Source organism: Plecotus auritus (assembly GCF_963455305.1).
Source record: "Plecotus auritus genome assembly, chromosome: 7".
Classification (NCBI taxonomy): Eukaryota; Metazoa; Chordata; class Mammalia; order Chiroptera; family Vespertilionidae; genus Plecotus; species Plecotus auritus.
In genome coordinates this window covers 10,041,755-10,056,540 of record NC_137774.1, presented here as the reverse complement: position 1 = coordinate 10,056,540, position 14,786 = coordinate 10,041,755, and the positions used below count along the sequence as shown (strand labels likewise).

Genomic DNA, 14,786 nt, shown 5'->3' with positions numbered 1-14,786 from the left:
GGAGAAGGGCTGGGAGGGGAGGGGTCCCTGTTCGGGCCTCCAAAGCCAGGGTTTGGCTATTTCCTGCAACCTGACGTGCCAAGATGGCGGCGCTCGGGAGGGGAGGAGGGGCGGGAAGGCGAGGGTGGGACGTACCATCCGCACCCCGGGGGAGAGAGGAGGAACACAGCAGAGGGAAAAGGAAGTCCTGCAGGGAAAACCAAGGAACGCCCCCTCGCCCCACCCAAGCGTGGGTCTTTCCACTCCCCTGGGCCTAGGGCAGCGTTCCACCCATAGGACACGCCCCTCCGCCCCAGGGCCAATGAGAAGAGCCGGCCGGGAGCCCAGGGTTTTATGAATGGGCTCCCCACCCACCCACCTGCTGCCCGGGCCTCCTCCCGCCAAAGGGTCAAGAGATTGCTGGCACCTTAAGACACCTGTCCTACAACAGTCATAATCATCTTATTCTCAGGCTCACTTCATGAAATCTGTTACGTAATTCCTCTTGGACCACGGCTCTCCAGGTATTTGACCTAAATGATGGGGCATAGTGCTCTGAATGGAAATATGCAAATTTGCTTCTCAGCACATGGTAGCTCTTTAAACCGTTACAAAAATAAATGTAGCCTTTATTACCAAGTAATATAATAAAATACATCATTAACCCTATCATAGGGGAAGAGGATGAAGTGATTAAATAAGTAACAAGCGTATGTTACTTTCTCTCTGGAGAAAGACTAGGTTTTAAATATTACAGAGCCTTGCATTGTAAGTGCTCAAAAATATAAATCCAAATCTGTTTTAAGCCGAATTAGGAATTAGTAGAAAAGGAATAGCCCAGCTAATGTGTGGGTCAAGAGTGCCTATGAAAGAGTTCATGGGTCAAATGAGGGCTTGTGGGGAAAGAATAGAGGAGGGAAAGAAGACAGGAGATTGGAACCATAACTTTTTGGGTTTTTTAATAACTGACTAAAAAATAGTAGCAAACACCTTCAGGAAATCTAGAATTATTATAATAGGATTACTACATGATAAAAGGAAGCCATAAAATATAAACAGCTTCCATTTTTATTTATTTTTTAAGAGCCAGGGAGCATACTGCCAATTTGGTCCTGACTCCTAAAATCATTTGACTTCATCATTGCACTTCTCACATTGAAGACTCTAAGCAGTGTAAAAGGATGGATACCCTAGAACCTATCAATAAGCCCAGCCCCTCCTAAACTAGCTGGATTTGCAAAGGGGAAAAAAGCTGACCTGCCTTACTGTATTACTCAATAACAAGATACAATGTGGTTCCGTTACATAGTAAAGTCGCTTACGAAACAAGATATTCTCACAAAGCTAACATTTTTTAAAAAGCATGTAAAAATTACCATTTGTATATATATATATATATATACACACACACTATACTTTTACAGTTTGAAAGGTAGTCCAATGGTTCCAACAGTTCACTTAGGGATTTTAAAAATATTTTCCCCTTCCAGATTTTTTGTCACTCCCTTGGCTCTGCCCTAACCTGATATCATCCTGTCACCTTTCGACTAAATCAAGTAAATGTTCATTTACCCTAGTAAGCACAATCTATCTCAGTGACTCTGGAGTGAGGTTTCTTAAAAGGACTGGTATATGCTGAGGTGGTGGAATAGGTGTGTTCACACAAGTGGGAGGAAAGTGGCATAATACGAATCACAACCACAGGAAGCAGCCCTCCAGAGTGGCAGGAGTGCTCACACCTAGATGGTCCAGTGCCCACCATTACACACAGTCAAAACCCACTCTGCACCCAGCAAAAGTTGCTGAGGGTCCCATAAAGCAAGTCACACTAGTTCTCAAAGGAAGTAGCTGTTTCAGGAATCCACGGAGGAGAGTCACTTTGAACAGTGGTGGTTTGACATCTGTGGAAGAAGTCACGTGAACTCTTATAAAGAGAATTTTTAAGGGGTCAGCAGCTTCTCTGGAAAATTCAGGAAAACCGGCAAGAGAGGATGGTTTCATCTTTTCATAAAGTTCTTCTCCAGGGCTACTGAGGTTCTCTGTAAAGAGTAGATATTCCGCTTCACCCGATCCTCCAGGGAGGAGGTGGATGCACTCTCTAGCTTCATGCGGCTAGGGAGAGAAGACAGATGAATGTGAGTGACAAACGTGTCAACTGCTCAACTAGCAAAATTCAAAGAAACAGGTTGCTAGCCACAAAACAGCTGTAAAAACACACCCTCTTGTAAGCCCACATACATTACTTTTGTCTCCATCTGGAACTCCGTTATTTAAACCAGATTCAAAGGGAAAATGCATCTGTTTTGGAAAATAGTCAAAGCCTCATTGGAAAAAAGACTTCCTCAGCCATGAGTTCTTATTTAAAAGGAAGGCCAAAGAGAATCAATGAAAATTCCAATTCACCTCTCCTCCCCTCAAATTAAAAACATCCTACTCTCTGGCCAGCTCTGGCCAGAAGCTACGAGTGGTAACAAAGATGGTCTGGAGACTGAGCTCCATGTTCTCTCTACACAGACACAGAAACACTGGGAGCACAAGGAATGAACCAGCTGCCCAACCGCCTTCTTGGGACCATCGCTACGAAAGCCATTGGGCAGGAAGAAGATGCACTCACTGGATAAACTTCCCGTCCCGAGAGTCCAGCTTCTCCAGCCTCTGCTCCCTTTCCTCATCCTTAGCGTGCTTCTTAAGGATGTTGAGTCTCTCTTCCTCCCGCCACTTGGCATTTTCCATCATTTCTTGCCGTTTTCGCTCAAGTTCCTCTGATGAGAGCTTTCTGTTGAACACAAAAACCATCCCAACAGGTCTACTTCTCTCCTAACAAAAAAACCGGAACCACCTCAGGGAGAACAGAAAGCAGGTAGGACCTCAGGTTCTACACCTCACTGCTCTTTCCACAGACAGGCCTAACCTACTGTCAAACTCAGGATGAATTTCTTTCTTTCCAAATACCTTGCTTGGTCAGGCGGGAAGTTGCCAGTCAAAAATAAATCTTTTTAGCCCTAGCCAGTTTTGCTCAGTGGATAGAACATTGGCCTGCAAACTGAAGGGTCCTGGGTTCCATTCCAGTCAAGGGCACATGCCAGGGTTGTGGGCTTGATCCCCAGTAGGGGGTGTGCAGGAGGCAGCTGATCAATGATTCTCATCATTGATGTTTCTACCTCCCTCTCCCTCTCCCTTCCCCTCTGAAATCAATAAAAATATATTTAAAAATAAATAAACTTTTTTTTAAAGTTTCTGTTCCCTGGAAACTTAGAGAGTCGGGCAATTAATAGTTAAAAGGGACCTAGGGTCCACCGCTCTTCTAACAACATCGTGAATACAAGATGCTGTAGACTCTCAGTGGTTCTCAGCGTTGGCTGCACATCAGAATCACCAGGGAGCTTTAAAAATACTGATGTCTGGCCCTAGCTGGTTTGGCTCAGTGGATAAAGCGTCGGCCCATAGGTTAAAGGGTCCCAGGTTCGATTCCGGTCAAGGACACATACCATACCTCAGTTGCAGGCTCGATCCCTGGCCCTAGTCAGGGCGTGTGCAGGAGGCAACCAATCAATGTGTCTCTCCCTCTCTGTGTGTGTCTCTCCCCCTCCATTCCATTTTGAGTCAATGAAAAAATACCCTCTAGTGAGGATTAACAACAACAACAAAATACTAAGGTCTGGGCCCACCCCCAGAGATTATGATGGGGTGTAGCTAGGTAATGGGAATTTTTTTTTTAAGCTTCCCAAGTGATTTTAATGTGCAGCCAATTTGTAGGGGCAGTAAAAGGAAGTTCATAAAAGTTGCTCATTCATCTAAACTTCTACTAAGAGCAACTGCAACCCCTAGGGACAGCCTTTCACGGGCACAGCCTCAGATCCCAGGGCTGCACGCCTATATTCTGTCTGACCCACTGCACACCCAACTCAAACACAGAGTCCTGTCCGCCCTCAGGAGAGTCCCCTGCTTCCCTTTCAGCTGATGCCTCAAATAAGGGTCACTCTCTCAAGAAAAGCTTTCCTATGGAAATCTCTGAGAGAATTAACAGATGTTGAGAGACAATTTGTCCCTTCAATGTGCCTCCCGCTGTGAGGGGCAGACGTTTAAAAGTTGACAAGAAGAATAAAAAAAGCTGGTTGGGCAAAGAGGTGATACAGATTGTCCACTTGCCCAGGTTTGAACTGCTCCTAGACTCAGGCCTGCTGGGCTCGACTCACCTGGTATACCCAGGTGCGTGCCGCCTTTGGTAGACCTCTTTTTTAGGTGATGGGCTCCTAGTTCGGCCTCTCTCTCTCCTGTTTTCCTTAGAGTTGTGCCTGAAACAGACACAGGGCAGAGAGGAGAAACGTTTTGTCAGCACAAGGGCTTTTATCACGTTCCTCAAACGATGGAAGAAAAGCTAACTGTGTTATAATTATAATCCAAATTGAAGAAAACGGAGGGCAGAAGTGGAAGGAACACAAAGGCATAAAGGTACATAAGATTTGATATTAAACTTGCTCTAGAGATTCCAAATATGTAAGTATGTAGTTCAGTGGTTGAGCATCGACCTATGAACCAAGAGGTTCACAATTCGATTCCTGATCAGGGCACATGCCCGAGTTTCGGGCTCGATCGATCCCCAGTGCGGGCATGCAGGAGGCCAATCAATGATTCTCTCTCATCATTGATGGTTCTCTCTCTCTCCCTCTCTCTCCCTCTCTGAAATCAATAAAATATGTGTATATATATATTTAAAAAAGTGGATTGCAACCACTTTAAAACATTAAAAAAATATATGTCGTTCTAGGGACCTGGGCTTTACATTGAGGTGAGGGGCAAAAGATGTAAAGGGAGTAACAAAGCAAAGACATTTGGAGAATTAATGAACAGATATCATCAAAAGCAAATCACCTGTTGTGACCAGCCCCCGGCACGCACAGGTTATTTCATAGTGAATTCCAAGACTCACGCTTTGCTTGGCCTTGGGGACCGTGATCTTCTGCCCGGGTATGGAGACCTCTTGTCCCGGGACCCTACTTCTCTGGTGCTCTTCTTGCTGGCATGTCTGGGAGGTGAGGGGGAGGAGCTCCTGGACCTGGAGTGATTCTTCCACCCATGCACTCCTCTTGGCTCAGCCATCAAAGGGCCCTGCGGACGCTGGCTATGGTCAGAGTCCCTGATCTGTATCATAAAGGAAAGGAAGAAAGGCTATTCCTAGGAAAATCCAGCAGCTCAAGAGAAAATGCAGTGAGACAAGAAAATGAATGAGCACTGAGGTTCTGTAAGGAGACAACTGGGTAAACCAATCCCTTTCCAGTGAAACTTAGGAAAGTTATCTTCAGAACTATTTAAGAGTGTACCCACCCAACCACCTAAACTGGCTTGGCTCTTCACTGCAGCCTAAGGAGGATCCTCGCAAGAGGCAAAGCATGGAGGGCAGGGCCCAAAGTTAAACCTACTGAGGGAAAAGAAGGAATCCAGAGGGTGTGCAATTGTTAAACATTACCAGCCTGTACACTTAAAATACATGCATTTCATGTAAATTATTTACAGCGGGATGGACAGAATGCCTAAACACTCCCCTGGGGGGTTAGCCTCTGCTCAGAGTGCCCTCAGCTCAGGGATATGCATGGGCCTGTTTCCCAGCACCCCCAGTCTTAGCTGCTCAAACTCGCTCCTTCCCACGTTTGATTGGCTGCTAAAAATGCTCTATACCTAAAAGGCTATCAAGTTGGCACATTCAACAGTCCCACTCCCTTTGCAAAGCCCACATCCTTACCTGTAAACCATACCCAGGAACTTTGGATAAAACAGAGGAAGAATTTACCATCTTCTTTTGAGATCTAAAAGATTAAAACACACTCATTGAAAAAAAAATGCAAAAAGGTCCAGCCTACATCTCTTGTGCTGAAATGTGCTTCCTGCTTCAGTGGTGACCTTTCCCACCCCCAGCTTTTACTTGGGAGTGTGTCTCTCTATTGGACTGTCTTTGCTGGAAGATGCAGCAGCACAGTCATGCTTTTCCTGTGAAAAAAAAAAAACGTGGGCCCAGCTTTTCAGCCCTGATGCCTGAACACATTCTCCTCTCACCTCGTGCTGCTATTCCAGGGACTAAGAGTGAGTCAGCAGTGACAATGCTGACTGCCCCCACAGAGAAGATATACCAAATGGGCCCAGATGGGTCCATTAAAGCATTAAAAAAAAGCCTACATAAAACTCGATTCAGTCTCGGAGAAATCACCAGCTGAGATGAAAGTCATATCCAGGCTGTCTGACCGAAGACCCACAGGGCTAGGGGGGTCACGCCAAGATCTCCAAGAAACTCTAGTGCTAGATGGCCAGCTCTGTGGGCACAGGGCCCGTGTGTGAGTTCACCACTGAAACCTCAGGCCCTGGCAGTTCCCGGCATGGAGTAGGCGTTCAGGAAGTGTCTGTGGAATGAATGAGTGAATGCATCAATGAGGGAGGCCCGCCTCCACATGCTCACCTCCCCCAGTTGTGCTCATCCTCACTGCTGCAGCGATCACTACTGGAGCTTCTGTGCTTATGTTTCTTGTGCTTCTTTTTCTTCTCCTTCTTTTTCTTCTTCTCCTTTTTTTCCAGACTCATTTGCAACTAGAAAATGCCCAGAACATAACCACACAAGATTACTGAGACCCTTGTCAATCCTTCTGAGTGGACTGGGTTATGCACAGACTACCTAACTCCAAGCCTCTGGATCTACAGGGGGCCAGGACACTATCAGAGTAGCCCTGTCAACAGCGGAGGGGCTTACCCCTCGTTGTACACAAATGCCCCACTAGCAAACAGAATCTCTGGTGGGTGGGGCTAGGAATCTGTGTTTTTAACCAGTCTCTGGACCCACTGCCTAGCACATCCATCTGTCAAAAGAATTCCAACTTCACTGAAAACATGTGGGAACTGAAAGATCAATCTTTACATTTTCCTTACCAGCTGATCCAAGAAATAATCACATAACATGTCATGTGAATGCTGCATGGACCCTAGACAGTCTGCCCCCTGTTCTCCTGAACACACTGGATAATCATGCTTTCCACAGGCATAACCCATACCCCTCTTTTTCTGGAACCATGCCATGTCTTTTTCCCAACCAAAAGACATAAAATGGAAAATCAAGCTTAATTAAGCTTGATAAGCTTGATAAATTGAGCTTGCATAAAATCACCAGGAAAAGGTCTCTAAAAGACAAAAAATTTTAAAGCCATTGTTTTCCTTCTCGTAATTTAAGAGTAAATGGAGTGAAGTTCTCATGTGAAAGTAGCTAAAAAATACTTTTGGTGCTCATTTGATGCACTACTTACCAATTCTTTGATTTTCTTCATTTTCACAGGATTATTCAATACCTCTCTTTTTTTCTCTTCCTCCTTCTTCCTAAAGAGAGAAAATTATAAAAATCTTAACAACTTATTTTAGGAAGGAGATTAAGCCACTCATTCCACTCTCCACAATTCTATGTAGCAATCTTTTTTCAAAAGGCATGGAGGCAGGTCCTATGTTGAAATCTACATGATGGTGTGAAAGCCAGAAACCTTCCCCAAATCTGCATACAAATCTGCGTAAGGGACTGAATATTGTGAGGAAAGTCCACACTGGTTCCCTGTGGTGTGTTTCCTGTTAGACTTCACACTCAAGGCTTCCCAAATAGTCAGGTAAGCGGGGTCAGCCTGTGTGTCAACTGACTGCGTGTATCTCCAAATTCCCAAGAAGCTGCCCGTCTTTCTTACCTTGCTTCTACCTCGTATATTTTTTTAAATATATTTTATTGATTTTTTTACAGAGAGGAAAGGAGAGGGATAGAGTTAGAAACATCGATGAGAAAGAAACATCAATCAGCTGCCTCTTGCACACTCCCTACTGGGAATGTGCCCACAACCAAGGTACATGCCCTTGACCGGAATCGAACCTGGGACCCTTGAGTCTGCAGGCCGACGCTCTTTCCACTGAGCCAAACCGGTTAGGGCTACCTCGTATTTTTTATTAAGGGTCAATAGTAAATGAATAAATCTGGTCTGGTCCACTTGCCAATCTCTTCCCACATGGCCTACACCGGGCACCCATAATGGAGCCTCCTTCCCAACATCAAGCAGCCCAAATGGAGATAAATTCTTTTACATGATATATAAAAGCTAAGAGGCAACCAACTGTGAAGTGAGAAGCTAAACAACACGTCTACTAAGCATCTCTGAGACAAAACCCTCCCCAGCCCCTCATCAGTACCTGATGATGAAGAGTGGGTCCTCCCGGATCTTGCTGGCCATGTCAAGGAGGGAATTGGCACCCGATGGGGCAAAGATAGAGCCTGGGAGGAGTCCTGTCTCAGAAGAACAGCCTGCCTCCTTCTCCTCCATCTTCTCAAAAACGTATTTGTCAATGGGGCGCCCCAGCAAGTACTCATCACGGTTCACCATCCCACCAGGACCCTGGTACATCCAGTCCAATTTTTCTTCTTTTTTCCTAGATCAAGAAAAGAACATGTAGACACCTACACACACCTGAACACGAAGGATGGATAACCACAGCTGGTCAGAGCAGGACTCATTCCACAGGCACCTCAGATGGGCCAAACACAGTACTCCACATGGCACACGGCGGGAAATGGTGCCTGCCAGCATGAAGCTTACCATTTGGCCAAGATCACTTTCACCACCTAAAGCAATTTATGAGGAAAAACTATGTTCCTCAACTTGGGGCACAGATTTTTTGCCCAGGGCTTCTACAAAGTTTTTATATTATCCTTTCATTTCCAGAATAATCTGAAACAATAAGCATATTCTGATAATCTCATTACCGAGACCAATTTCAGTGACCACATATGCAGCTGTGTTCACTGTGTCTTTTGGTGCTCACTGTCATACTGGCACAAACAGTGACACTACATTTATGGAGATGGTGAAAAAAAGACCAGAGATAACCTGATTAAGAAAATTATCCTTTCAAGCCAAAGAGGGGGGCCAAATTATGTCACGGGATCATGCCAAACAAATATTTCCCTATAGTTCTGAGAGAAAAAAAGTGGTGAGAAAACTGAATCCTCATACAACAGACAGTAAAGGCACACTGAATTCATAAAAGCATATGTTGAAGCAGCTAATACCCCATTCACACTGCAAGCAGCAATGTATTTTCATCAAAACAGCATTATCTATAACATTAAATTAAATGTTGTTTGAATATTATTATTTTGCGTATTTGTTTTTGTTTTAAGATTATATAACAGCCCTAACTGGTTTGGCTCAGTGGATAGAGCGTCGGCCTGTGGACTGAGGGGTCCGGGTTCGATTCTGGTCAGGGGCGTGTGCCTGGGTTGCGGGCACATCCCCAGTGGGGGGTGTGCAGGGGACGGCTGATTGATGTCTCTCTCTCATCGATGTTTTAAACTCTCTATCCCTCTCTCTTTCTCTCTGTGAAACATCAATAAAATATTAAAAAAAAAAAAGATTATATAACAACTATGAGCATAAAGAACATCTTGGTTACATCCTTGGACATTTTAAAAAATATTTTTTTTACTGATTTCTGAGAGGAAGGGAGAGGGAGAGAGAGAAACATCAATGCAAGAGTGAAGCACTGATAGGCTGCCTCCTGCATGCTCCCTACTGGGGATCGAGCCCACAACTTAGGCATGTGCCCTGACCAGAATCAAACCAGTAACCTTTTGGCACATGGACAACGCTCAACCAACTGAACCACACCGGCCAGGACCTTTGGACGTTTACTTTTTTATTTTAAATACATTTTTATTTATTTCGGAGAGGAAGAGAGAGAGGGAGGGAGAGAAATATCCATGATGAGAGAGAATCATTGATCGGCTGCCTCCTGCACGCCCCACACTGGGGATTGAGCCCGCAACCAGGGCATAGGCCCTTGACTGGGACTCTTCAGTCCACAGATCAACACTCTATCCACTGAGCCAAACCAGCTAGGGCCGGACATTTTTTTTTTTTTTTTAATATACTAGAACTGAACTATGGACCTCCTAGTTCATAGGTCAACACTCAACCACTGAGCCACTCCAGCCGGGCTAATAAGAATAATTGATACCCAACCAGTTTCACAATTCCATTTCCATTAACTGAAACTAAGTCTCACCTGCACACAACCGTGAATGTCACAAATCCTCCTGTCATGAAATTATTAAGGAAAAGCCTTGTGTATCCAATGGGGGGACACGTGCTACACACTACCCAGGAGACATGCCCACGAGGACATAAACAAGAAAAATGATAGATGGCCCTAGCCGGTTTGGCTCAGTGGATAGAGCGCTGGCCTGCGGACTGAAGGGTCCTGGGTTCGATTCCAGTCAGGGGCACATGCCCTGGTTGCGGGCTCGATCCCCAGTAAGGGGCGTGCAGGAGGCAACCGATCAATGATTCTCTCTCATCAATGATGTTTCTCTCTCTCTCCCTCTCCCTTCCTCTCTGAAATCAATAAAAATATATTTTAAAAAAAGAAAGAAAAATGATAGATGACTCAATTTTAGTCTACTGTAGCTTTCCTTCAATTCTGATTTAGAAATGCACTGCATATTTCATGGTTTTAATTTTTCTCAGAACACATTTACTCCCACCTCCTTTCACAAGATGGGTAGGGTAGTTATTATCTGCTACTCCTATCCTGTATTACACAAGGGGAAACAAGTAGGGTAACATCGAGTGGGACTGTCCAGTCACACAGATTTTACTGACAGACGCACTATCCACCTCCTTCCATGAGACCTCACTGCCCCCCTAAAGACGAACCTGCAATACATAAACGAACAAAAGCAGAAACGAGGCCTTGACACATACCGAGAGGCAGGGAGTAGCAATCACCCTCAGTGTGGTTATTTGCCAATCATCTACCGTGAGCTCGGCCTACACTGAGCCCTCTACACGTTACCTCAGTCCATCTTCCACAAACCTTAGAAACTGGGAACTCGCACTCTCCTGGGTCTAGCGAGGTAACCAAGGCTCCCAAACTTGCCCCCAATTACATGGGAGGCTCGAACATGCAAAGCCAGCCTCAGAACCCAGGTCAGTCTGACTCCAAAACCCATGCTTTTAACCAGCTATTGTGCAACAGCTAGATGCTGCCCCTGCGGGGCAGTCCTGCAGTTCCCTACACACCAGGACACCCTCAGCCCCCAACGCCCACCCTCAGCTCCTGGCTTACTTGACAGCGCCAACATCCTCCGCGTAGCGCTGCATCTCCTCCCTGGCCCTCTCCTCCCGCAACTCCCGCTGAAGCTCCTCAATCTTCTTCCGCTCAGCCTCATGCTTCTGCTCAGCCTTCCACACTTTCTCCACATTGCGGAGTGTCTGCGGGTGCCAGCTCTTCTTCAGGTTCTGTGGTAATTGAAAGGAGGGAGAAAACAATTCAGGGAGTGTATGGGTAGTGAATATAACTGGCCCTGCCCGCCCCCCCGCCCAACCCCTCTATATCCTAATCACACCAAGGCAGGCGTATATAAGGTCAAGACTGTCTTTAACAATGTCAAGGTTGGCACCCACAATCTCTCACACACCAGGGGGTTTTTGGTCAAGTGCATAAAGCTTCAGGATAAAAAAGGCCCATCCTGAATTCCCTTCTAATACTTTTAGCCTGAAATGCATATAAATCTGACTTCCATTGGCTATGTCTGAAGTGAGGGTTGGTGATGACAATACAGGAGGAATGGGGCAAGGAGATGGAAAAGTATAGACTCTGTAAAGCAACATTCATTGTTATGAACACAGCCTTCTTCTCCTTCAGTTCACTTAACCTGCCTTACACTTGCATGGTTGACAGCCCCATCTAGTACCTCTTCCAACCTTCCTTCCCAGGAATTTCCCCTTGGTTCTGAGTTCTGATCTCCCCCTACCCTTCACCCTTCTCCTCTCCATCCTCCCCAAGAGCCACTGCTCTGGTCCAGCTTTCCCAATCAGGGAAGGTTTCCTGGAAGAAATGACATCTCAGAACAATTATAAATTAACCTGATAATGTAGAAAGAGGGGAGGCAGGGGTAGGATTTTGTAGAGAGCGCCTGGGAAGGCACATGAGCATTTCTTTAATTATTGTCAGCTGAGTCCAGTGGCATTGGCAGAGCCAGAGGCAGGAGTGTTGTCAGCTTGACCTTCAGCCCAGGCGCCAGGGGGTGGGTGTCGTTATTTAAATCCAGCCAAACATCAGGAATGAATAAGACTCGGGCCCACCCAAGACTGCACATAATCTCCTTTGTCTTGACCTTTAGTAAAACTTCCTGGGTTTTGCTGTATAAAATAAACACGCTGTATCGGCTCTGGGTCACTGTCTCTCCATCAGAGGACAGTGGCCCCACCAGGCCCCAGCTTTTTCCTCCCATCTCTGTCTCTTTCATTTTCTCAATCCCCAGCAGCCCCTCCTCAGGAACCGGACCGCTCTCTAGCTGCACTGGACGCGGAGAAGAGAGAAATATTTACAGTATTTCCAAACAGAATAGCACACACAGGTGAAGGCACAGTGGTGAGAAAGGATACAGCACAAACAATTCACTGTGGCTGGAGATGGAGTGTAAGCTGATGGGGAGGCACTGTCTGGAGACATTTTGGTTGCACAACTGGGGGAGAAGGGTGTACTAGTGGCTAGAAGCCAGGGATGTTGGTAAACATCCTACAATGCACAGGTACACACACACACACACACACACCAAAAAATTATCCAGCCTTGAATGTAAATAGCTGGGAAACCATGGGTTAGAGCTTTCCTGTTCCACATACAATTAGGTGGTGAAAGCCAGGGGCAGTGGGGGCTGAAGGAAGTTAATGGGGGAAAGAGGAGGATATATGTAATACTTTCAACAATATTTTTTAATTTGCATTTTCCATTAAAAAGAGAGCTTTCCTGTCTCTAAATGCAGTTTTCTGAAGAATACACCAAATTCGAGGAACCTTGATGGAGTATTGAAACTCTAACAGCTCCTGGACAGGTGACTTAAATGATTTGCTGATTCGATTAACTAAACTTTCAAGAGGTTAGCATTTTTCTGATGTTGCACCAAGCTCTTGTGGGTCACTGCCCAATTTAGGGCCTCAACCCCCTACAAATGAACTATTCTGTTTAAGAGCAACTGCCACTTAACGTATATTAAGTGCTATAAATTCAGGAGAAAACTCTGACACTATAGGTAAGAATGCAGCACTGAAGGAGAAACGGAAAAGGTGGACATGAAGATCCCTTCAGGCTGAAAATGGATCCCAGGACGAGGCTCAAGGGAAAGAATGGGGCATAAACCACGCCTACTACAGCCCAGGACGTCGCTCTGCGCTCCTAGCTGAGAAAGATAGATGTGTCCCAAGACAAGATATACAAAATAATGCCTGCGTGACCTATCCTCGATATCTGCCTTCTTTCCTACCCGTGATTTCAACCCCTGTCCCCCGGGCCTTCCCCCGGAATTTCCAGCCAAGAGGGCCCCCCTAACGAACATACAAACAACACCTGCCACCATTGGGACACACCCAGCACACCTCCCCAAGCCTCCGCTCAGTCCCTTCGTGGCCTTAGCGATCCGTCCCCTCTCCAGGGCTACAGCACACTCACACACACCTGTCACCCCCGCGAAAGCAAGGCTGTGTTGCCACGGTTACCCACTCCCACCAATTTCCGTCCCGAGCCCTAGCCCGTCTCCAGCCTCAGTCTTCCGGGCCGAGGCCTCCCTCACTTACCAGGTCTCCGCCTCCCATGATGGTGGAGACGTTTCCTCACTCCGTGGACCTGGAAGACTCAGGAAGGATCGAGAGGAAACGTAGATAAATAGTTCAGGCGCGACCTCCGCACGTCTGTTCTCGGGGGCCACTGGCTGCCACTTTCACAGCCGGATCTACATTCTACTTCCGGGAGAGCGTTCAAGTACGGCGACGGCGTCGCGGGGTGATGACGTTTATTTCCCTGTGACGCAACATAGAGGAGCGTCACGTGTAGTTTTGCAGTTCGAGGCCCTCAGGTCGCGGCGCCCGCGGTCCTCGGGTTGGCCCCTATCCCGATAGGTGTGTTCAGACGCCGCTGCTGTAGTCAGTTACGTTGCTAGTAGGCCTCGCCCAGCAGTTCGGTTGTCATGGCAGCGCGCCGCGGCGTCCCTCTCGGAGCTTACCTAGATGTCTCCGAGGGAGGCCCCAGCGTGGACCAGCTCTGGCCGCCTCGCCCCCGCACCTCCCCCACACATCCCGGTTTTCCAAACGGCTTTTCAAACCTGCACTCAGGAGGGGTGGGGGGTCCGGGGGGAGGGGAATGTCAATCGGGGAAAAAAGAGACATATGTAATACTTTAAACAATAAAAAAATAAAATTAAAGGATTCTTAAAAAACTGCACTCTCCTCAAACCTCGACACAGCGCCGACTGCCTTAAATCACATCTACTTTATGGAGATTAAGTAAAAACAAACCGAAATTCCATCGCCCACCTGCACCAAACCTTCGGAATCTGCCAGCTTCCCCATTTTCTTTCCCTTAGTTTGCTATGGAAGAGGGACTCCTTGCCTGGGGAGCAAAATTCCACTCTGGATGCCACCCCTCACATCTGGTATTACTCGTAGTTCTTCCTCTCTCCTGGGTCTCCCTCCGTATTGGCTCTTTATCATTAGCATTTTAGATTCGTTCAATTTACTTTTTAAAAAAAAGTAAAAAGGGCCCATCTCTCGCCCAGCTGCTACTGCACTCTCTTCTCTGTCCTAACCAAACTTGAAATGAGTTGTCTCCATTCAGAAGACAAGATGCCTCCACTTCCTCTGCTTAACATCACCCCTCCACTCAACTAGTCTTCCCATGATTTTAAGTAATCCTCCTGTATTTAAATCAAATTATTCCTGGCCAGGTATCTATTGGTTAGAACG

General features: G+C 46.4%; 1 protein-coding gene across 1 annotated transcript; it reads right to left on the bottom strand.

The window, feature by feature from the left end:
- Window positions 1–592: 592 nt before the first annotated feature.
- Window positions 593–13,800, bottom strand: CWC25 (CWC25 spliceosome associated protein homolog). Its single transcript, XM_080679791.1, has 10 exons — window positions 13,623–13,800; window positions 11,113–11,285; window positions 8,179–8,415; window positions 7,263–7,332; window positions 6,428–6,555; window positions 5,720–5,783; window positions 4,910–5,121; window positions 4,176–4,274; window positions 2,594–2,755; window positions 593–2,091 (listed from the first exon to the last, which is right to left on the bottom strand). Exons 1-10 carry the CDS (start codon window positions 13,638–13,640, stop codon window positions 1,977–1,979), a joined length of 1,278 nt encoding a protein of 425 aa, XP_080535917.1. The 5' UTR covers window positions 13,641–13,800; the 3' UTR covers window positions 593–1,976.
- Between the last annotated feature and the right edge of the window lie 986 nt (window positions 13,801–14,786).